At 41.3% G+C, this 20,663-nt stretch overlaps 2 protein-coding genes across 19 annotated transcripts in view; both read left to right on the plus strand.

The window, feature by feature from the left end:
- USP33 (ubiquitin specific peptidase 33) overlaps positions 1-1,474 on the plus strand; it is a 53,744-nt gene extending 52,270 nt beyond the window's left edge. For all 6 annotated transcript variants that reach the window (XM_072754829.1, XM_072754828.1, XM_072754827.1 and 3 more), the window contains one exon: positions 291-1,474. In XM_072754829.1, coding sequence (XP_072610930.1) covers positions 291-448 — 158 coding nt within the window. In that variant the 3' untranslated portion in view covers positions 449-1,474. The remainder of the gene's footprint in view (positions 1-290) is intronic.
- Positions 1,475-10,150: 8,676 nt separating this feature from the next.
- Positions 10,151-20,663, plus strand: part of ZZZ3 (zinc finger ZZ-type containing 3) — a 100,303-nt gene continuing 89,790 nt past the window's right edge. For 5 of the 13 annotated variants that reach the window (XM_072754833.1, XM_072754840.1, XM_072754832.1 and 2 more), the window contains exon 1: positions 10,151-10,276. The gene's annotated coding sequence lies outside the window, so the exon portion shown is untranslated. Of the gene's footprint in view, positions 10,277-10,589; positions 10,994-20,663 lie in introns of those variants that run through there. The other 8 variants (XM_072754830.1, XM_072754837.1, XM_072754839.1 and 5 more) reach the window with 6 other exon arrangements.

Below are 20,663 nucleotides of genomic sequence, written 5' to 3' on the forward strand. Positions count from 1 at the left end.
TCATACATGAAGTCGGACAAATAGTCAAAAAGCTGCCAGTGTTTGTTATCTGAGGAAAGGTTTTAAAGCTATTGATAGGAGCTAGGAAAAAGTACTTCTTAAGAAACACTATAATGTTGCATAATGTTGCATTATAAAAATATGGGCTGTTAGTTTGGAAATACATGTTCCCAAAGTTCTCAGTTATCCCTGGAGGATTCATGCTGGGGCAGGGGCTATATAATGAAGGTTTTGCAATATGAATATGTAGGTTTGTAAATTTTATTCTTTCTATTTGCACTTAATTCTAGGGGCAGATTCTGGTCAGATTTCTGAAGAAACATGGAATTTTCTACAGTCTATATATGGTGGAGGGCCTGAAGTTATCTTTCGACCTCCAGTTGTTCATGTTGACCCTGATACACTACAATCAGAAGAAAAAATTGAAGTAGAAACTCGGTCTTTGTAATTTTGGGGGTGTAGAGAGTTCTAATGAGAAATAATTTTCATTTCCTCTCATATACACATGCAAAAACATTCCTAAAAGCATGTTTATTTTCTTGATTTTTAATATTTTATTCCTTCTTACTGGGCATTATGGAAGAATGTGTTAAAATGTGTCATATACTACAGGTTGGTATATTTAATGCTAGATAACTTACCATAAAGTCTTTCAGTGTAATATTTTTGAAAGAGAAGGGATAATAGTGATCATTTGGTAATCAGTAGGTTATCTTTGATCTTTATACTACATGCACATCCATAATCTCCTTTGTAGTTTTGTAAATACTTTTGCTTTGGAAACTTTTTCATTACCTTAAAACACCATAACTGTGACCAATCTTTTCAGTTCTCCAGAAGCCTAATTTAATTGTATAGTTTTGACATGGCTTCATATAATAAAGAGCCTATTTTAAATTGAGAGTTGTAGTCAGAAAAATGTTAATTTCCTAAAGCTCAGGAAACATTAGGGTGTCACTTCTTTTGCACTGCAGCATATAAACTAGCATATTAATATTTACAATATGTCTTTTTGAATGTATCAAGGATGTATTTAGTTTGAGTGGAATTTGTGTCAGCAGATATCCGTAACTTATTGCCTATTATACTGTAAAATGTTAAACTTTAATTCCTATAATCCTGGATAGTATTCATTAATATCAGTAAAAAACTTAGAGTTAGTTTTAGGGCACTTTTTATTTTGAGAGCATGAAGTATGGAATGTGTTGATGAGATTGTTGATAAAGCTGAAGCCACTTGCAAAATGATTTTTTTAATGAAATGCATAAAGTCTTTTTGGATAATATAGTATGCACCGCTATTTGCTTGATTATGTGATGTCAAAAGTTTAACTATATTCCAAGTACAAAAACAAACTGGATTACTTTGAGGATGTTCACTAGCATTCACAATGGGTTTGTTTTGGTGTGGGGCAATTGCCACCAGCTAAAACAGTGTTGTTAATAGTAATTCAATAAAAATGATTTTAAATGTATAACTTGGATGTTGAATTTATTTGATGGATATTAAGAGCTAAAGGTATAAAGTCTGTTAATATTATAATATCTTCCTGTTATTTCTTAATTAGAGGCATGCAAAATAAGTCACTTGGCATAGTATTTCAAGTTTTGATGTTTAATGAAATGATGAGCTTAATCAGCCATTAAGATGTGTTTCAATTTTTAAAAAATAAATATATATAGTTTTTAGTTTTCTTCTGCCTCAGAATTACAGTATGATCCTCTTCATGGATTGAGTGATATTCCTGATCTATTTCTGAATCACCAGCGTTTACTGTAATTTTGGCATTAGGAGATATTCAAAAAAGGTTTGTTTTTAATACTTCTTGCCATTTATTGGATATTTATGATGTTTCAGTCACCCTACTAAAGTGCTTTACTTATATTTAATCTTTATTACAACCTTATGTTAGGCCAAGTGGCTTGCCCCAAATCACACAGCAAAGAAATAGCAACTAGAGTCAATGTAACTTCATACCAGCGCTATTAATTAATTACCATTATATAATGTCTCCCAATGAATTCTTTTGAAACAGATTATAGGATTAGTCATATTTGGTAGCAGCATTACTATTAGAACAAACTTTGGAATATTATGTCTGGTTAACTGGATCAGAAAGAGGCAATTTCCCTGTATTTTGAAGCTATTCCCCTCTCTGAGAAGTTTGAGTATACTTGTTACCATTTTGAAGGGTTGCAGGTGAGGGGGATTAGGTAAAAAACTATTTCTTTAGGGGAAAAAAACTCAGGCTATTCAAGACTATTTTAATAACACAACTACTACTAATCACTAATGCTGAATTCTTAGCAAATGTTAGGCACTAGGCTAAACATATTTATAGATTCAAATGCCCAAGCACACAAAACTAAGTGTCAGAATTCAAACTCAGATGTGTCTGATTCCAAAATCTGTGCTTCTCTCAGAAGTCACAAGTAAATTTCCAATTAGAAAATCCAATTACTGGGCAGCCCAGGTGGCTCAGCGGTTTAGCACTGCCTTCAGCCCAGGGCCTAGTCCTGGTCCTGGAGACCTGGGATTGAGTCCCATGTCGGGCTCCCTGTGTGGAGCCTACTTCTCCCTTTGCCTGTGTCTCTGCCTCTCTCTCTCTCTCTCTGGGTCTCTCATGAATAAATGAATAAAATCTTTAAAAAATCCAATTACTGTTTCTCAGTGACTGCTGTACCAGAAACTTCCCTCTTTATTTTTTTTTAAGATTTTATTTATTTATTCATGAGAGAGAAAGGCACAGACAGGCAGAAGCAGGCTCCATGCAGGGAGCCCGACGTGGGAATCCATCCCAGGTCTCCAGGATCACACCCTGGGCTGAAGGCGGCGCTAAACCGCTGAGCCACCAGGGCTGCCCAAAACTTCCCTCCTTAAACTTGTATGGTACTATTTTATCCATTTTTTTCCTCTGCATATCTGCTTGTTTAGGGAGTTCATTCACTCCCTTGCTTCTAGATACCACTTTATTTTAAAAGTAATCTTTAGATACAATGTGGGGCTTGAACTTAAAACCCCAAGATCAAAAGTCACATGCTCCACTGACTGAGCCAGCCAGGTGCCCCTCAGTTGTCACTTTTTTTTTTTTTTAAAGATTTTATTTATTTATTTGAGAAGGAGAAAGCAAGCGATCCCTGGACCCTGGGATCATGACCTCAGTGGAAGGCAGATGCTTAAACGACTGAGCCACCCAAGTGCCCCTAGCTGGCATTCTGTAAAAATGATTCTCAAGTTTGTTTCACTACTTAATAATATCTCTTCTAAACTCTAGTCCCACATTAAGGAGAGCACATTGATGTAATGAGCACTGGGTATTATATAATACTGATGAATCACTGCTCTCTACCTCTGAAACTAATACATTATATGTTAATTAATTGAATTTAAATTAAACCCAAAACCCTCTAGTCCCAAATTTCTAACTCCATGCCAAATATATCTGCTCATATGTCAGTCACCTGAAACAACAATTTGGAAGAGCAGTATAGCTATTAATCCAGAGCCCAGTGTATTGGTTACTTTTGCTGCAATAATGCTATGTAACAACCACAAAAACTCAGTGGTATACAAAAACATTTAGTTTCCAAGTTTGTGGAGTTCAGCTACTCAGGCCTTGGGTGATCTTGGCTGAGCTCACTCATGTATTTGCAGTCAGTTGGGAGTTGGCTAGGCAGGTCTTGTGACTTTTGGCACTCATTCATTTGAGTGATCAAATGTATTTGACTGACTGTTGGCTGAGCCACAACATTTATCTCCATCAATCATTGTTGGGCTGTTTCTTGTGTCCTTCACCAGGCTAACCCAGGCATGTTCTCTTGGTCATGGCAGAGGAACAAGTTGTTTTCAAGCCTCTGTGTCCTATCTACTAATATCTCATTGGCCAAACCAAGTTATATGGTGCAACCTAGAAACAAGGGAGGCTGGAATAAAATCTACTTTTTGAAAAAATTTTTGTTTATTCATGAGAGAGAGAGAGGCAGAGACATGGGCAGAGGGAGAAGCAGGCTCCTCGCGGGGAGCCCGATGCGGGGCTTGATCCCGGGACTCTAGGATCACACCCTGAGCCAAGGCCGATGCTCAACCGCTGAGCCACTCAGGCGTCCCTAAAATCTACTTTTAGTGAGAGGAACTGCAAAGTCACTTGGCAAAAGGTGTGGATGCAGAGAGATACGAACAATTAAAGCTACTAATGCAGTCAATCTACTGTAGTTAAGTTGCTCACATTTGAATACCGCTCTGCCACTTACTCGCTGTATAACCTTGACAAGTTCCCTGACCTTGGTCTCCTCCTCTGCAAAATGAGTTATCTGCCTTCTTTGGTTGTTGTGAAACAAAATGCTTTAAAACATACAAAGTACATAGTAAATGTCCCTCCCCAATTTTGGGGGCACGTAGTGTGCCTGACAGCACAGTCTACAGGGCTTTTTACCCGTCACCAATGGCAGAAGGTCCAGGATCCCAGTCCACCCCCCTACGTGGCTTTAATTGCTAAGTGGATAATGACTTCAGTAACTCATGCTTGAAGTGTGTACATTTGGCAAAATTATGAAGGCATAATTTGGATAGCAATGATTTAGGTGTAGATTTATCAGATAGGTCCTTTGGGTTTAAGTTCATTCAATTTTCTTTCTCCGCTATGTGGACTGCTGCCGCGGGACCTGTGGACAATGAAGGGGGGACTGTTCATGAATATAGCAGCACGTGTAGTTCTCTAGCAGTAGTTCTGATGCTACTCAGGTTGAAGGCTATCTTTTGTAGGATAACAAAGCCCCCAAAACTTGCTTAAAACAAGGGTATATTATTTTTCGTGACTCTGTGGGTTGTCTGGAGTCTCTCATTGAGTTGGCAGATATGCTGCTGGACGGTCCCAAAGGTTCCGAACATAACTGGGGCCTCGGTGCTGACTGTTGGCTGAGCCACAACATTTATGTCCATCAAGGCCTCTCTATAGGACCTTGTCCTTGAGGACCTCTGCATGTGGCTTCTCCCTAGGATAGCCGGATTTTCCTTGATGAGACTTTAACCTACTTTCCTTGATCCACTATTTGATGGCAGCGGATTCCAAAAGGGCGAAAGAAAATGCTGCAGGCTTCTAAAAGGTTAGGACTGGAACTGACATTCCAGTGTCATTTCTGCTATCTCTGTTGGGAGAGAACTATGTGAGGGCCTGAATACCAGGAGGCAGTTTATTGGGAGACACCAATATAACCATCTAATACATTTGATCAGCCTGGTAAAGCAAGGGGAAGGAAGCAGGAGCGGGTCACACAGTATTTGGTTGTTTCACTTTTCATGATACAAGGATTGAGCTGGGTTCAGATGGTTCCATTATAAACTTCTTCCATTATAAAGTTACTGATCAATTTTTCCACTAGTAGTTTTATCTACTGATGAGTACTATACCTCAATCCATGGTTCCATTACAAGTTGCAAAATGACGATTTTCTCATTCTTGGATTCCTTTTGAGGGACTTTCCCCAAAATCTTCACCCTGTAAACAAATCATAGAAAAAGGAAGGAAAGTGGTTCAGGATCTGTGATGTAACGAACGTTGAAACCAGTAAAAACTTGGTGCTCCTGGGGTCAGTTGGGATCCCATACTATCTATGGACTGTATCATCGATGGAGGATAGATGGAGGATCATCTGAAGACTTAATAATTCATTCATCATCCTTTTAAATATTTTTAAATCTTTCCTTGTGCTAAATAAAGAGTTTCATCCTGGGCTATGCTGCTTACCTCTTCCAAGTTTATAGAATAGCCTTCAGTCTAGGTGGAGAGATGTTGTCACAAAGAGCCCTACAAAATTAGTTGTTGGATTTACTATAAAGATGCTGTTGAAGATACAGTTCACTATATGACACAGTATTGTTTTGAGAAATTGTGGGACAAATTTATCTTTGGTCTTAGTACTGGGAATAGTACTCCTGAGCAATGGGTTTATTATCCTAGGGATACTGAGACTATCATAATTGATCTTGCTTTTCCTCATTATAACGTCTACCAGAATTAAAGCAAGTGTTCAAGACCCTAGAATATGTATTTTTGTGCATTATTCTTCTGTTTTCTCGTTGCCCAAATTTTCCCATTTTAATTATTTTAAATTTTATTTTGCTTATTGCATTAGTTTTTTTGTAAGCCACATAAGTGTTTTTAGAAATAAGGTATAATTTTTAAAAATATGCCAAATATATTGGTCTTTTGGGTGGTGTACAACATCTTCCCCAATAGACAGTAAGCATCAAAAGGATTTGTCTTGTTCACTCCCAGTGTTTACCAGTGTGTGGCACAAAATAGGTGGTTGGTAAATTTCTCTAATAAATTAATGTTGACGACTCTTTTTCAAATTACCTCCTCCCCGGTTTGGGGGGGACCATTCTATCCCAGTTTTTCTTTAACTGTTCTGATCCCTTGTTTCTCTTCTATTGTTGTCTTTTTTTTTTCAGTGCTTCCAAATACTTGAATTTCTCTAGATTTTGTTCTACATTTTCGATTCTTCTCACTCTTTGTGCTCTCCCTGGATAGCCTCATCTAAACCAAGGTTCCAGTTACTACTTGTAGGTTAAAGTCTCACAAATCTATACTTCCAGTTCTGACCTATGGCTTGCATCCCAGACACATAAATTCTGCTGACTCCTGGGCCTTCATTTTGCTGTATGAATTACTCCAAATTCAGCATTCCACTGTCCCTAATGGCAGACATCATTTCCTCCCCTAAACCTGCTCCTACTTCATAGTATTTCCTATGGGCCTCAATGACGTTGCCATCTCCCTAGTCACACAACCCAGGAATCCTAGGCTTGCTTTTTAACATACCAACACATTCAATCGGCTACCCAAATCTTGGGAGATTTAGCCCCCTAAATATCTAGATACATATTTGAATATAAGGGCATTCATCAAACCAGTCATTTATGATAGCATAAAAGTAGGATAGCTTGAATACCCCCAAAGAGAAAAATGATTAAATAAATTACATAACCATCTCTTGGGGTATCTGAACAATATGACATGGAAAACATGATCTAACGAAAGCAATTAGGATACATTATTTCATATCAGACTTTATATATATATATCCATAGAAAAAGCAGCTTATATTTGGTGATAGTAGTAGTATTGGTAGTAAACAAGTAGTGGTAAGTTCCATCCTCATAAGGGCCTTCGCATCATCTCTCCTCTGTGTACTGTTTTTCCTACCCTCTGTCTGCCTAATTCCTAATGCACATTCTTACTTTAGGTCTCATTCAGCCTAAATGTTACTTCCTCAGGAAGTCCTCCCTTTTTCTTCTACCTAAAGGCCTTAGAACATGTACTTTGGGGTATATGGGCATATTCTCATAGTGATCTGTACTTTTCATTCATGCCGCTTACCAGTTTGAACTTACGTACAGTAGTTGTGTGATTATTTCTCGAATGTCAACCTCTCTCCCTAGACTATAGGATCTGTAAGAGTAGAGTCTATGCTTGCTTTGTTTAGTACTGTTTCTCCAGCACCTTGTATGGCTCCTAGCATGTTTATTAAAAAAGAAAAGAAAAAGAATGAACTACATCAATGGTTTTTCTAAGCATGTTTTGAGGCAGTGCCCTTAAAGGCCACAATGAAGTGGTCTTTCCCCCTTACCTCTTCAGTGTGTGTTCCAAAGACCCCAAAACCCAGGCTCTTGGGGCTACTTATAGTTTCCCTCTCACATCCCTTTGCAATCTCATTCACACAGTTCCCTCAGTTGACAGTAGTCTTTTTTCTCTGCTTTGCAAAACTCATGCTGTAACTTGAATGCCAACCCTTGTAAAAAGCCTTTCCCAAACCTCCTCTGTTCCCACAATATTTATATCTTTGCATAGAACCCCTGCAGTTCAAATTTGGGCAAATTACATAACCTCTCTAAGCCTATTTTCTCATCAGGAAAATGTGAAGAAAGTCACAGGTTGGGTTCTCCAGGAAGCACTTGCATGATTAGTGTGCAGATTAATTAGGAAATACTCTTAGGATCATCATTTATGAGGTTAGGGAAGAACAGGGCAGAGGAAGAAGTCAGGCTGCAATGTAGTCTTAATGGGATGCATCAGCTGATGCAAGTTGTTCTGTAGCAGGATGATGCAACAGAAGTGTCCCAAGTTGAGGTGAGAAGGCTAGTCCTCCTGACAATCCTGACACCACACCACGAGTGGCCCTACACTGATCAGTGGTTGGATGTAGCCTCCTCGGGAAAAGGTGTGACACTGAACACCACCAGGAGGCTTGACAGCTCATGGCTGTCTGTGGGCAACACTCCTGGCTGCTGGGATGGTAAGTCCTTCATTTCTGAAGGTTATCTGGCAAGTACCTTTTGGTGCCCAACATTAATACTATCTCAGGATTGTTGGAAGATTTAAAATAGGAGAAGTGGTAAAAAGTACATAGCATATTGCCTGCCACATAGGACTCCAGAAGAGACGACTGTTGGGGTTGTTACACATAGAACGTGGCTCTGTAAGTGTCTTGTAAGAGCAAGATAGGGAAACCTTATTTTTTTCTGTGACTCTAGACCTAGAACAGGGCCTGGAGCCTATCAGTGAAGGCTTGTTGATGTGTTAATATCAACACAACAATATACCTGTCACATTTTGTCTAGAAGCAGATGTTATTTTGAGCTGAACTCTCAACTAAAACAAAAAGGTCAATGCAAACATTTAATAACATGAAAAAGAAAAGGAGGCACACATATATCCACTTGCCAAAAATAAATAAATAAATAAATAAATAAATAAATAAATAAATAAATAAATAACAAATAATCCAAAGACAAGGAAACAAAAGCAGTGAAGCAGTACGTGACATAGGCAGAAGAGCTCCGGTTGAGATGCCTTCTATCAGTGGATTCTGTATTTTTGGAAGATAACTTCCTAGATAATTCTGGATATTTTTCTAATTTCTAGATAATTTTCTAATTTTGGGCAGGGAAGGGGATCTAGCGCCCCTTTTCCACCGCTCATAAGTGGGGAGACCGTCAATGTAACCGCCAACCCAGAGGAGGTCCCTGTGTCCATCAGTGTTTGTTGGGCTTTAATTCTCCAGCATGCCTGATATAGTCTGTTGACACGTTTGCTTTTTTTTTTTTTTTAAAGACTTTTTATTTATTCATGAGAAAGAGAGAGAGAGAGAGAGAGAGGCAGAGACGCAGGGAGAGGGAGCAGCAGGCCCCACGCAGAGCGCCCGACGCGGGACTCGATCCCGGGTCTCCAGGGTCACGCCCTGGGCTGCAGGCGGCGCTGAACCGCTGCGCCACCCGGGCGGCCCTGTTGACGCGCTTTATTAGTAATTTAATTTTTAAAAGTTTATTTACTTAAGTCACGTCTATTCGCCAGCCCGGGCTTACACTCCACCTCGCAACCGCAGTACCAAAAGTTGCTGCTCTTCCGACTCGGGCCGGCCACAAGCCCCTGCCGGCCTATTTTACTTTATTTCGTTCAATATTTTACTTATCTATTTATTCACGAGAGACCCACATGCAGCGAGAGAGGCAGGGACCCAGGCCGAGGGAGGAGCCGGCTGCCCGCAGGGAGCCCGGCCGGGACTCGACCCCGCATCCCGGGCCCCGGGGCCGCCCCTCAGTCCGCCCCGCCGGGTGCCTGGCACGGGCCCGGGGACGCAGCAACGCGCAGGAGCCACGGAGTCCCCGCGCGGACGGAGCCGGGGACGCGGCCGCTGGGGCCGGGGAGGGCGGGGCTGCGAGCGCGCCCTCCCGGCCCGGTGTCCGCGGAGCCGCAGCCCCAGCCCCCCGGCCCGGCCCGGCCCGAGCAGCGGCGACCAGGAGGCCGCAGGGGCCCTGGCAGGCGCAGCAGCGCGCGGACCGCACGGAGCCCGGCCGCCGTGGGAGCAGCCGCAAGGGCAGGGCGGGGGCCGGCGGGGGCGGCGGGGGCGGCGGGGGCTGCGGGGGGCTGCGGCCGGGCCCGCGCACCTGCGGGCGGGTGCGCCCCGCCCCGGCCCCGCCGCCCCCGCCCCGGCCCCGCCGCCCCCGCCGCCCCCGCCCCGCCGCCGCGCTGCACGGGCCGCGGCCGCCAGCAGGCGGTGCAGTGAGCGCGGCCGCCTGCCGGCCCCAGCGCGCAGAGAGGAGGGGACCGGAAGGAGCCGCCGCGGCTGCGGGAAGTGGCAGGAGCGGGAGGCGGGGACCCACCTGGAAGCGCCGCGGCGCCGCGGCCGAGCTTCCTGCGGCGGCCCCCGAGCGACGGCCGTGGCGGCGGCGGCGGCGCCTCTGCGAGCGGCCCGCGGCGCCCGGCCCCGCGCGGAAGGTGAGCAGGCGCTCGGGGCACGTGGCGGCGGCGGCGGCGGCGGCGCGGGGCGGGGGGCGGGCGCGGGGAAGGGAGGGCGCAGGAGGACGGAGCCCCGGGCGCCCTCGGCTCCGGGACCCGGATCGGCCGCCGAGCGCCGGGAGGGGGTGGGCTGGCGGCGGCGGCGGCGGCGGCGGCGGCGGCGGCGGCGGCAAAGCCCCCACGTGGGGCGGGGGTGCGCGCGCACGTGTGCGCGGGCGATAGGGGGGCGGGGAGGGCTCTCGGGAGGACGACCGGCGCGCGCTCGGCTAGCGGCGGCCCACGTGACGCGCACGCCGGGGGCCGCGTGCACGTGACCGGCCGGGAGGCAGGTCGAGGCAGCGGCGTGTGTGCTCGTGTCTGTGTGGCCTAACCGTAGTCAGTGGAGGCGTTAGGGCTCCGCCACCGCTCTCCTCCTCTGCTCGGGGGTGTAAGGATGACACACAAAAGGCGGAAAAGGCTTTCTGGCATTTGCCCTGTTCTACACGTTCTCCAGCCCGCTGACGAAGCCCTTTTCCAGGTTCCGAAATGCCGATTTCCTCGTCCCGCCATGTTGGTTCTAGAGGGAACTCGCGAGAGGCTAGTGGGTTTGTATCGCGAGATCTCTCGATTCTCGCGGGACCTCGTTGGCAGAGCAGTTGTCCTGGATGGCGAAGCCTTGGGTTCCGGGGGCCTGGGACCCGCAACTCTTTCTGCAAGGCAAGTCGTCAGGGAGGGGCCGGGCGCGAGTGCCTCTTGGTGCCGGGAGACGCGCTAGGTCAGCCCCCCTGAGTCCTGAAGGGAGGACCGGGGCCCCGGTGGGGGCAGCGCCGTCCTCCCCACCCCCCTGCGGGCGCTCCGCCACCTGCCGAAGCGTCTGCGCCCCCCGCCCCGGCCCCCCCGCCCCCCGCCCCGCGCGCTGGTGGTTCCGCCTCCGTCCCGCTCCCGGGAAGCCCGGGGCCGTGGTCGCGCGGTCGGGACGACTCCCTGGGATCCCGCGGCTCCCACTTTGAAACGTTCATGTCAGTTTTTCCCCTCTTGTTGCCATTTTTTGCGAAGAATTCCAGACCTGTTAGCCCTTCCGTCGCTTGCTGCCGCCGCAGCGCCTTTCTCCGCGGGCCCTTCCCCGACGCTTGAAAACTCCTCAGCAGCTTTGCCTTCTGGTTTTTTTTTTGTTGTTTGTTTGTTTGTTTGGCTTTTTTCTCCCCCGCCCTCCGGGCATCGTTTGCTCCCGCTTCCTTGATCCCTGAGAACTTCCTCTTGACTCTTCCTCTGTATTTACGGTCACTTTTGACAGTATTTGGAAGGAGCCCTCCTGCCTCTGACAGCCCCTGACGTCAGAACTGACACGGTTCTTTTCTCCTCTTTCTGCGCGTGGCTGCTGACTCCTGATCCTCATCGATCGGGTCCTGATCGCGGCCCCGGTTAGGGGGTTGCCATCTTTGATGCTCAGAGGCCGGGGGCTTGGGGTCGCGGGGTTTAGGGTGATCGTGGAACGTCTCAAGTCGAAATTTTGGTGGGAACCAAGCTTCTCTTCGTAAACTTCACCGAAAGTTGGCTCTTGGTTTTTCCTTTAAACGAGTTTGACATAAAATTAATTTTTCTCCGACCTTCAGTATCTTAACAAATGAATGTACAGTTTACCTCCGCCCCTGCCCCCCCGTATTCTTTTTTTTTTTTTTTTTAATGTATTATAGTCACAGAGAGAGAAAGAGAGAGGCAGAGACACAGGCAGAGGGAGAAGCAGGCTCCATGCACCGGGAGCCCGATGTGGGACTCGATCCCGGGTCTCCAGGATCGCGCCCTGGGCCAAAGGCAGGCGCCAAACCGCTGCGCCACCCAGGGATCCCGCCCCCCCCCCCCCCCCCTTTCTTGAACAGTCTGGGGATTTATTCAGCGTTTGTAGTGGGGAGTTAATCACAAAACGAATCAGATAATTGGGTCATTCGCTCATTAATTTGTCTCCAACTACAAAAGTGTTTGTCTTCACACTACCACAGAGAAGTGTATATCCAGAGTAAAAAGCTCCCTGTCACCGGCCAAGTTGCCTTACTCCGTCTTAAATCTCTGTGACCATTCTTAGCAATAGCTGTGTATTATTCCATGTGTTTTGTGTGTGTGTGTGTGTGTGTGTGTTTTTAAGGAAGACGAAGAAGCGGAGTGGTGTTTTAAGATAACGCTGTCACAACATTAGCAACCAGTAAAAAATTTTCTACCCAGCTAAATATTCATTTAGTGATAATATGCGTATTGTCTTGACAAATATCTGTATATTTGCTTTTATTTATTTAATTTATTATTTTTTTCATATTTGGTTTTTAAAAAATTTGCACACCTTTTTTTTTTTTTTTTTTTTTTTGGTGGTTAAGTTTTGTGAAAATACCTTGAGGGATAACATTATTTCCGTCTTAGAGATTCAGCGTGCTGGTGACTTTGCACCAAAGTGAAATCCATGTAAAATAAGATTTAAAAAGAAATATGTTATCGGTTGAGCTTTATATTTTTATGTTTAGTATCCTGTGTTATATATTTGAGCTTCCTTGTATTGATGCTTATGTTTTGTGATAATTACATATCCTGAGTTCTCACCCAAATATGTATGTAGGAGTTTTTCAGAAGTTTTGAAAGTTATCAGAATTGTTCTGACTGCAATGTAATGAGCTCAGAAGGAGAGTGGTAGGTAGATCAGTAGTTAATACAAACAAACCTACATACCCTCGGAAGTTGCTAAGCAGCAGTTTGTGATTGTTTTTTGTATTTTTTTTCCCCAAAACTTAGCAGTATTATTTATCAGTCCCATCAGAGTGACTCCACTCTTCTTGGACAGTGTGGTTTTCTGCTGTAACAGTTCAAGTAGGAAAGTTGAGAAATGAAAGTGAGTGTTGAGAAGGGTGTGATGTGGGAAAGAGGAGGAGACGTGGGGCTTTGTAGTTGGATATGGAGATGGAATTGGAGAGGTTGCACAGGAAAGACAGGATGGTGGAAGTTTGACAGAGCCAGGTCTAGGCAGGTTCATGATGGTTGGAGGGCCAGCTGAGTTGACCAGGATATGGAATCTGTAATTTCAGGCAATTTTTTCCTCTTAAAAAGCTTTTTAAAGGTTTTTAGTTAATCTCAGCAATTGGTTAATATCACTTGTCATAAAAAGTCAGCAGCTGAATTTAATTGAGATTTTGTGAATTCTTTAGGTAATGCTCTCTTGTTAAGTAATGTTGAGGACTTTTTATTATTTTTAGAAGTTGGAAATTGTGAAAATGACAATGGACTCAAAGGTCACAGTTCTATAATGGCCTTTGCAAAGGTATCTACCAAGTTTTACTTGGTAGTTAGGCCTTAGGTAGTTTCCATGTGCATCTGATCCCTGTGATAGTAGTTTCTTGCAACTTTGTTTTATAGTCTGTTTTTGGTAGTGGATTTTGGGGATTACCAGTTTTTTAGAGATTGGTACTTATCTTGAGGTGCTGGATGGAAATGTACTGAGAAAAATCTAAGAAGAGGCATGTATCTTAACATGATTTGAGTTTGCTTGAGTAAAACTTAAATAACCAAGAAATTTTATTTTCCCTTTTCTCAATTACTAACTGTCATAAAAGTGATCTGTGAGAGCCGATGAACTTCAGTGATCAGAGGAAAATAACAGTGATAATTACAGTACTGATCTGTTCTCACTTGGATTTTTTCTTGGGATCTGACTCAAAGCTAATTTCCAGTCCTATAACTTTGTAAAGTATATGGTGTGATACTTATGTTACATGTTAGTGATATCAAGAATATAAATTTTGTTTCTCACCTTTTGAATCAGTGTCCAAGAGAGATTACAGGAAATTACTTGACTTAAAATATCAGTGAAAATATGTTGCAGGTGCGTTTTAAAAAGATCTAATTTCACGTGAAAATTCAGTCTGTTTAACTGCAAGGAATATTTGCTGGAAGACTTTTTGATTTTTAAAGTAGTATTTAATATAAATGTGGTATACATTGTGGTACAAATTTCTGTAGCTAATACTCTGATAACCACTGTAATTATACTTTAAAAACACTGATCAGTATTTCCTAAAGTCTGTAAGTGTTGACTTCTAACACCGTAGAAGTATAGACTTTGCTATTTTATTTTGTCTTTCTCACCTCTGTTTTTTTTTTCTTTTCAGCTGTTCTCATTTAGGTAGGTAATTTTTGTCTTGTCAGAGACAATTGAGTTCAGTAACTTTCCCTGAGGAGATTATCACACTATTTAGTTATTATTATTTACAATATTATTAGGAACTCCATTATAAGTTATATTCGGTAATTCAACGGATACTTTTTGAGTGTAAATGATCTCAGCCATTTGAAACAGCAGGAAATCTGAGCCTTCACAATAACTGTAATCAAGTACCATAAGCCTATGCTCTTCAGAAACTCCTAAGTGGAGTAAATACATTTTGCAGCGCCAACAGGGTTAGTTATCTGATTTTTTTTAGCTCACAGATGATAATCCACAGAATTGGCCATTGAAGTTAGGCACACTGACGGCTGAAGTGTCATTTTTATTTCAAGGGGAAAGGAAGAAAAGCTTTTTAAAAATAGATGGAACTATAGAAGAATTGTGTTTTAAGGCCATTGCATAGAGACATACAGTCCTATTATTAATTTCTGAGGGAATCACAATATTGCAGAGCAGTATGGTACATGGTGTGTTTCACGATGACCTTAATCATAAACAGACTTTTATTCTATGTACTGTGTTTAAGGAAGTAAGGAATTGGTGTCTTTTTAAAAGATTGCTATGAGTAAATGTTTTCAAAGCTTTGTTAATTAATGCTTTTCAGTTTTCTGGAAAATTGACTTACAGAACTCATCTCGTAATACCAAATAAAAATGATGCTATTGTGTATGGCATTTCCTTTGTTTTATTTTATTGCTTTTCTCAATTTCCTTATTTATTATTCAAGGGATTACCTCCCAAATAAGGCTCTGTTACATTTAATATTTGATACCAGTGATAAGCAGTTGTGTAAAGACTAGCACCTTTATTAATAAAGGAATTTTCAAGCAAATCGTTAGAATTAGTCAATGACCTGTTTGTGTAATTCAGTTCTATAGTTTTGAACCCTGATAATGAGTCTCCATCTTTAGCCCTGATGAGTGTCCTGAGGTGAGAAATGTTTCATCCTGTAGTGAATTTTCTTTGTTGCTTTGCTTGCTTTTTGTCTTTTAATATGTTAATTTAAGCCATTTTCTCTATTCCTGGTAGAGTAATGGTAGATAGTATTTGATTTAAGTATAAACTGTGTTGTGTGTGTTTTAATGACTTTAACGGCTGGCTTGAGGATTTTAAGTCTAGGAATTACTATAACCATATTAACATTTTGATATATTTCTTACATTATTTAAAAGATACACCTTTTATATACTTGCAAATAAAACATTTAATACCATGTTCTGCTTTCTAACCTAAGGTAACATTTTTCCATTCTCACAATAAGTCTTCATAACCAAAATAACAAATGGTTGTATGATGCTTATGTGTAGATGTATCATTCCCCTTGCTAATTTTTTGCATATATAAATAACAGCATGAAGAATGTTTTTATACGTATTTTCTTGCATATAGTATTCTCATATATTGCCAACACCACAAATTCTTAGGTGTGTTTTTAAAGGCTTTTAGAACATGTTTGTCACACTATTTACCAAAAGGATCAATTTATGTTCATGTTGAAGTGGCTGTTGCTCTATATCTCTTTAGTAAGTATTATTTATAAAAACTTCATAGGGTATAACCTATGCCACTTTATTTTTAGATTACTCCTAAGGTGAAACATTATGTTTAATAGATGTATTTTGTTTGTGAATTTAGATAAACAATTTCGAAATTAATGTAATCAAATCTTTTGACCTAATTTTGTTCTATTGAACTTCTGAAATTCCTCCTCTGGAAATGTAATAAATAAACAATACTGATTTAATACTGTCTCCTTTAGTTTTTCTAAATTAGACCTAAATAAATTTAACTATTTACCTCATCTGGTATTGGTGTGAAGTGAGAATATGAATGTTTTCCTCCAAATTGGTAATTATCTCAACTATGTTAAGTAATCTTTTATTTTCTCATTGTTTTGTGTTTCATTTTTATATTTTAAATACTTTTTACTTTATTACAATCTTTAAAATAATATTAGTATTGTTTTTTCGATTATTCCCTGCAGCACATCTGTCTTTTGATCTGGTGTCATTTTATTGTGATACTTGTTTTGGTATTGATTTTTAAGAACACTTTACAAATTGAGGATAATAAAGCTCATTCTGTACAAAACACTGTTTTATAATTCGTTTTCTTGTCAGCCAAAATTCTAAATTCTTTTCCCATACCACAGAATTTAGTAGGATTAAATGAAGTAATTTCTCCTTTCTTTTTTTTTCAAGATTTTATTTTTAAGCAATCTCCACATCCAGTGTGGGGCTTGAACTCTCAACCCTGACATCAAGAGTTGCATGCTCTATAGACTGAGCCAGCCAGGTCCCCCTCTCCTTTCCTGAGTGGACAAAACAGAGCACAGTATTAGAGGCTACTTAAAGAGAAAAACTACTTCAGTAGATTTTTGTGGTATTAGAAACAAACTGCCGGGATCAACAGTTTAGGATGGTGTTTCTTTTATTAAATAGTGATGTATAGTTTAACATCATATCTCTCTAATCTATTTAATGAAGAAGTGCTGATTGGCAGTGCTAAGACTCTACTTACAGAATCACAATATCTTTCTTCAGCTGTTAAGAACAGTAGTGTGGTGCATGTACTGACATTTAACGATGAATAATTTAAGGAATTCCAGGTGAGCATTAGTGAGGCCATCCATGCCAAGAGCATTTTTAATATCAGAAGTTGGTATTGTTTATGGGGGTGTTTTTTTTCTTTGCGAAATAATTATTGAAGATCTTAAAATAATTTTTAAAAAACCATATTTTTACTTATTTACAGTTTAAAACTGTGGAAGTCCAAAGGTATTTGCTAAATAATGACTAACATGTTCTGTTGTTTACAGATTTGTATGATTACATTAATGCTAGGAAGAAAAACCAGATTAACTTTGTGACTGTGAAATCATAATAAATATTTGAAAAAAATGTGTGTCTGTGCTTGGGGATCACATAAAGAGAATTGCAGGTGAAGAGCTTGATGGGATGGATTTCTTTCTACCTTGGATTGGAATGAGATTTAAAGGATTGGAACAAAATTTATACCTTTTATCACTACTGGAATTCTGCTTACTTCCTGAGGGATGAGTTGATCTTGCAAAATGGCATGAAGTGGTCGAGGAGATCATAATTGCTAATTGTATTCTGGCAGTTATTTATGCCTTTCTTACTAGTTTTTTTTCTTTTTTAAAATTGGTCAAAAGCTTAAGGAAAACATCCTGCAGTTCTTATACATGTCCCCATTAGAAAGCAGATCTATTGTGTTTCAGAAATAAGGTGAAATAGTCCATTTTTTTTTTAGCTTGGCAATTTTATAGAGGGCGGTGCCAAGATTTTTTTCTCCTGAGAAAGGTGTGTGTTTGTGAGATATATCTACTGATAGCCCTTGAGGAACTTTGCAATACTTCTATATCTTAACTGTACTCACACCAAACCTGTAATTCTTAATTTGTACTGTCTACACTAAATATAAATTTTTAATGTTTGTTTTTGCACTAATGTTTCTTTTTCTGAGGGAGAAATGTCCCTTAATTGTTCCCTGCTTTAAAAAAAATGCAAATATAATTACAGTATAATATAGGAAGTTCTCATAAGTGTACAATTCAGTGAATTTTACGATGTAAATATACCTGTGTAATCATTACTAAGAAGAACAGTATCAAAATCTCAGAAACTGTTCTTGTGTCCTGTTGTCATTAACATTACCCCCCATCCCATGGGAAACCACTGTTTTGATGTCTAGTACCATAGAATAATTTTGTCTGCTTTTGAACCTTAGTTTTGTTTATCAGCATTACTGCATTTTTATCCTGCTTTAGAAATCCTAGAACTCAATGTAATTTATACCTGGAGATTTTAGCACTTTGACTTAGACATTTTTCCCATTGCATTCATGATTTTGAGAACTCTTGGAAGGGGACATCAAAGAAATTGTGTGGTAGACTCTGTGTTTTAGTGTTCTTTGGTCAAATAGGATACTTTTAATTTCTGTCATTGATTGGCCTACAACAGTACTTCAGCCTTTCCCCCCACTCCCTTAATAATTTTGTTTTGTACACTTTGGTACCGCATTCCTGACCAGCTAATGGCTTTTTGGACTTTTATCCTATGACTTGGCAGCTTTCTTTTCATTCTTTGAATTCCTTTCAAGCAGTGATTCCTATTCTAATTTTTATGACAGAAACCCTGTGGTATCCTCCTCTGTTATTTTAAAGAATATTGTGAGCATTCCTACCTCAAGGAAAAAGTCCCAGTTTGTTGAAGCCATTTTACTTTTAAGGTGTTTATTTTATATTTATGAACAGTGTAACATTGTGGTGTGCATTTTATAAAATCAAGTTACAGGCTACAAAACAATGGAAAATCAGGTAAAAGCCTTACCTAGTTTATATACCCTTTCAGGCTGGCTTCAAATGAGTGCAACTTTCTTTTTTTTTTTTTTAAGATTTTTAAAAAATTTATTTATTCATGAGAGACACAGAGAAAGAGAGAGAGGCAGAGACACAGGCAGAAGGAGAAGCAGGCTCCATGCAGGGAGCCTGATGTGGAACTCTATCCCGGGTCTCCAGGATCAGGCCCTGGGCTGAAGGCAGCGCTAAACCGCTGAGCAAATTCACCCCTTCTATTCTCTACCCCTCCATTCACTCTTTTACTTTTAAAGAAAGGCATAATGAAAGATTTATTGTTGTGGTCCTTTACATAATTTTTCTTTCCATATATTGTTCAAGAATAAGAGTAACATGCACCTATATTTTGGACTCCAGTGATTTTTTTTTTTGTCTTTGTTGAGCTTTTGTAGAAATTAAGTGTTACACAAAGTTTTAGCCTGATTTCTTAAGTTATCTTTTTGCCCTGAGATTTAAAATGCCTGACTTTAAGGGAACATCATGATACAGGAGAACATTATCTCATGGAATGAAGGAGAGAGTAACTGACTTTTATAACTGTTAAAGAGTTACCACTAAATTTGAATAAATGCTGTTCTTACTTGGGCAAAGGAGTCAGGACATTTTCCAGTTTGACATAAGCCACATATATAGGTAGATACTTTTCTTTCTTTTTAAAGATTTTATTTATTTGATAGAGCACAAGAAGGGGGAGTGGCAGGCAGAGGGAGAGCCAGAAGCAGGCTCCCTAGCTGAGCAGAGAGCCTGACATAGGGCTCGATCCCATCACCTGAGCAGAAGGCAGGCACATGCTTAACTGACTGAGCCACCCAGGCATCCCTCAGCTCAGGTCTTAGTCTTAGGGTTGTGGATCCTGAGTTCAAGCCCCACCTTGAGCTCCCCATAGAGCCCAGTTAAAAAATAGTTGGGGTGCCTGGCTGGCTCAAATGTAGATCTCAGGGTTGTTAAGTTCAAGGCCCACCTTGGGCATAGAGCTTACTTTATTTTTTTTTTTTATTTTTATTTTTTTTAGAGCTTTAAAAAAAAAAAGTAATATAGGTTAAGAGTTACTGAACATTTTCTGTGTGCTAGATACATTAATATTCTGTATTCACTATTATTTAGTCTTTTCAACGACCTGGTAAGGATAGTTTCTGTTACCCTCAATCCACAATGAGCAGTTTGAAGTAGAGGCTATATATCTTGACTGCCACAGGATGCCGGATGCAGTGATACGAACCTGAGCATTCAAATTCTGCTTTTGGAGTGAAGTGTTATAGGACCATTTATGTGGGTTTATGTTTTCTTTCCTTGATCCAGTATCACAGTATATATTGTTTTATTTATTTGAGAAAGAGAAAGAGTGCGTGCAAGAGAGCGCATGGGCAGGGTGGAGAGGGAGAAGCAGGCTCCCTGCAAGCAGGGGCATGGGGCTCGATCCCAGGATTCTGGGATCATGATCTGAGCTGAAGGCAGCCGCTTAAGCGACTGAGCCACCCAGGTGCCCCCCAAAATACAAGTGTCTTAAATTTATTCACCAGGGTGTTACTTATCCAAATTGTCCCCTTATACATTTTGTTCTTACGTATACTTTTAATAAGGCAGCTTTTTAAAAAAATTTTTTTAAAGATTATTTTATTCATGAGAGACAGAGAGAGGCAGAGGGAGAAGCAGGCTCCATGCAGGGAGCCTGACGTGGGACTCAATCCCAGGCCTCCAGGATCACGCCCTGGGACCGGAGGTGGTGCTAAACCTCTGAGCCACCGGAGCTGCCCATAATAAGGCAGCTTTTAGTGGTTTGTGTGTCAGGTGAAATTTTGCACAGTGAC

The sequence above is a fragment of the Vulpes vulpes genome, chromosome 3 (assembly GCF_048418805.1).
Source record: "Vulpes vulpes isolate BD-2025 chromosome 3, VulVul3, whole genome shotgun sequence".
NCBI lineage: Eukaryota > Metazoa > Chordata > Mammalia > Carnivora > Canidae > Vulpes > Vulpes vulpes.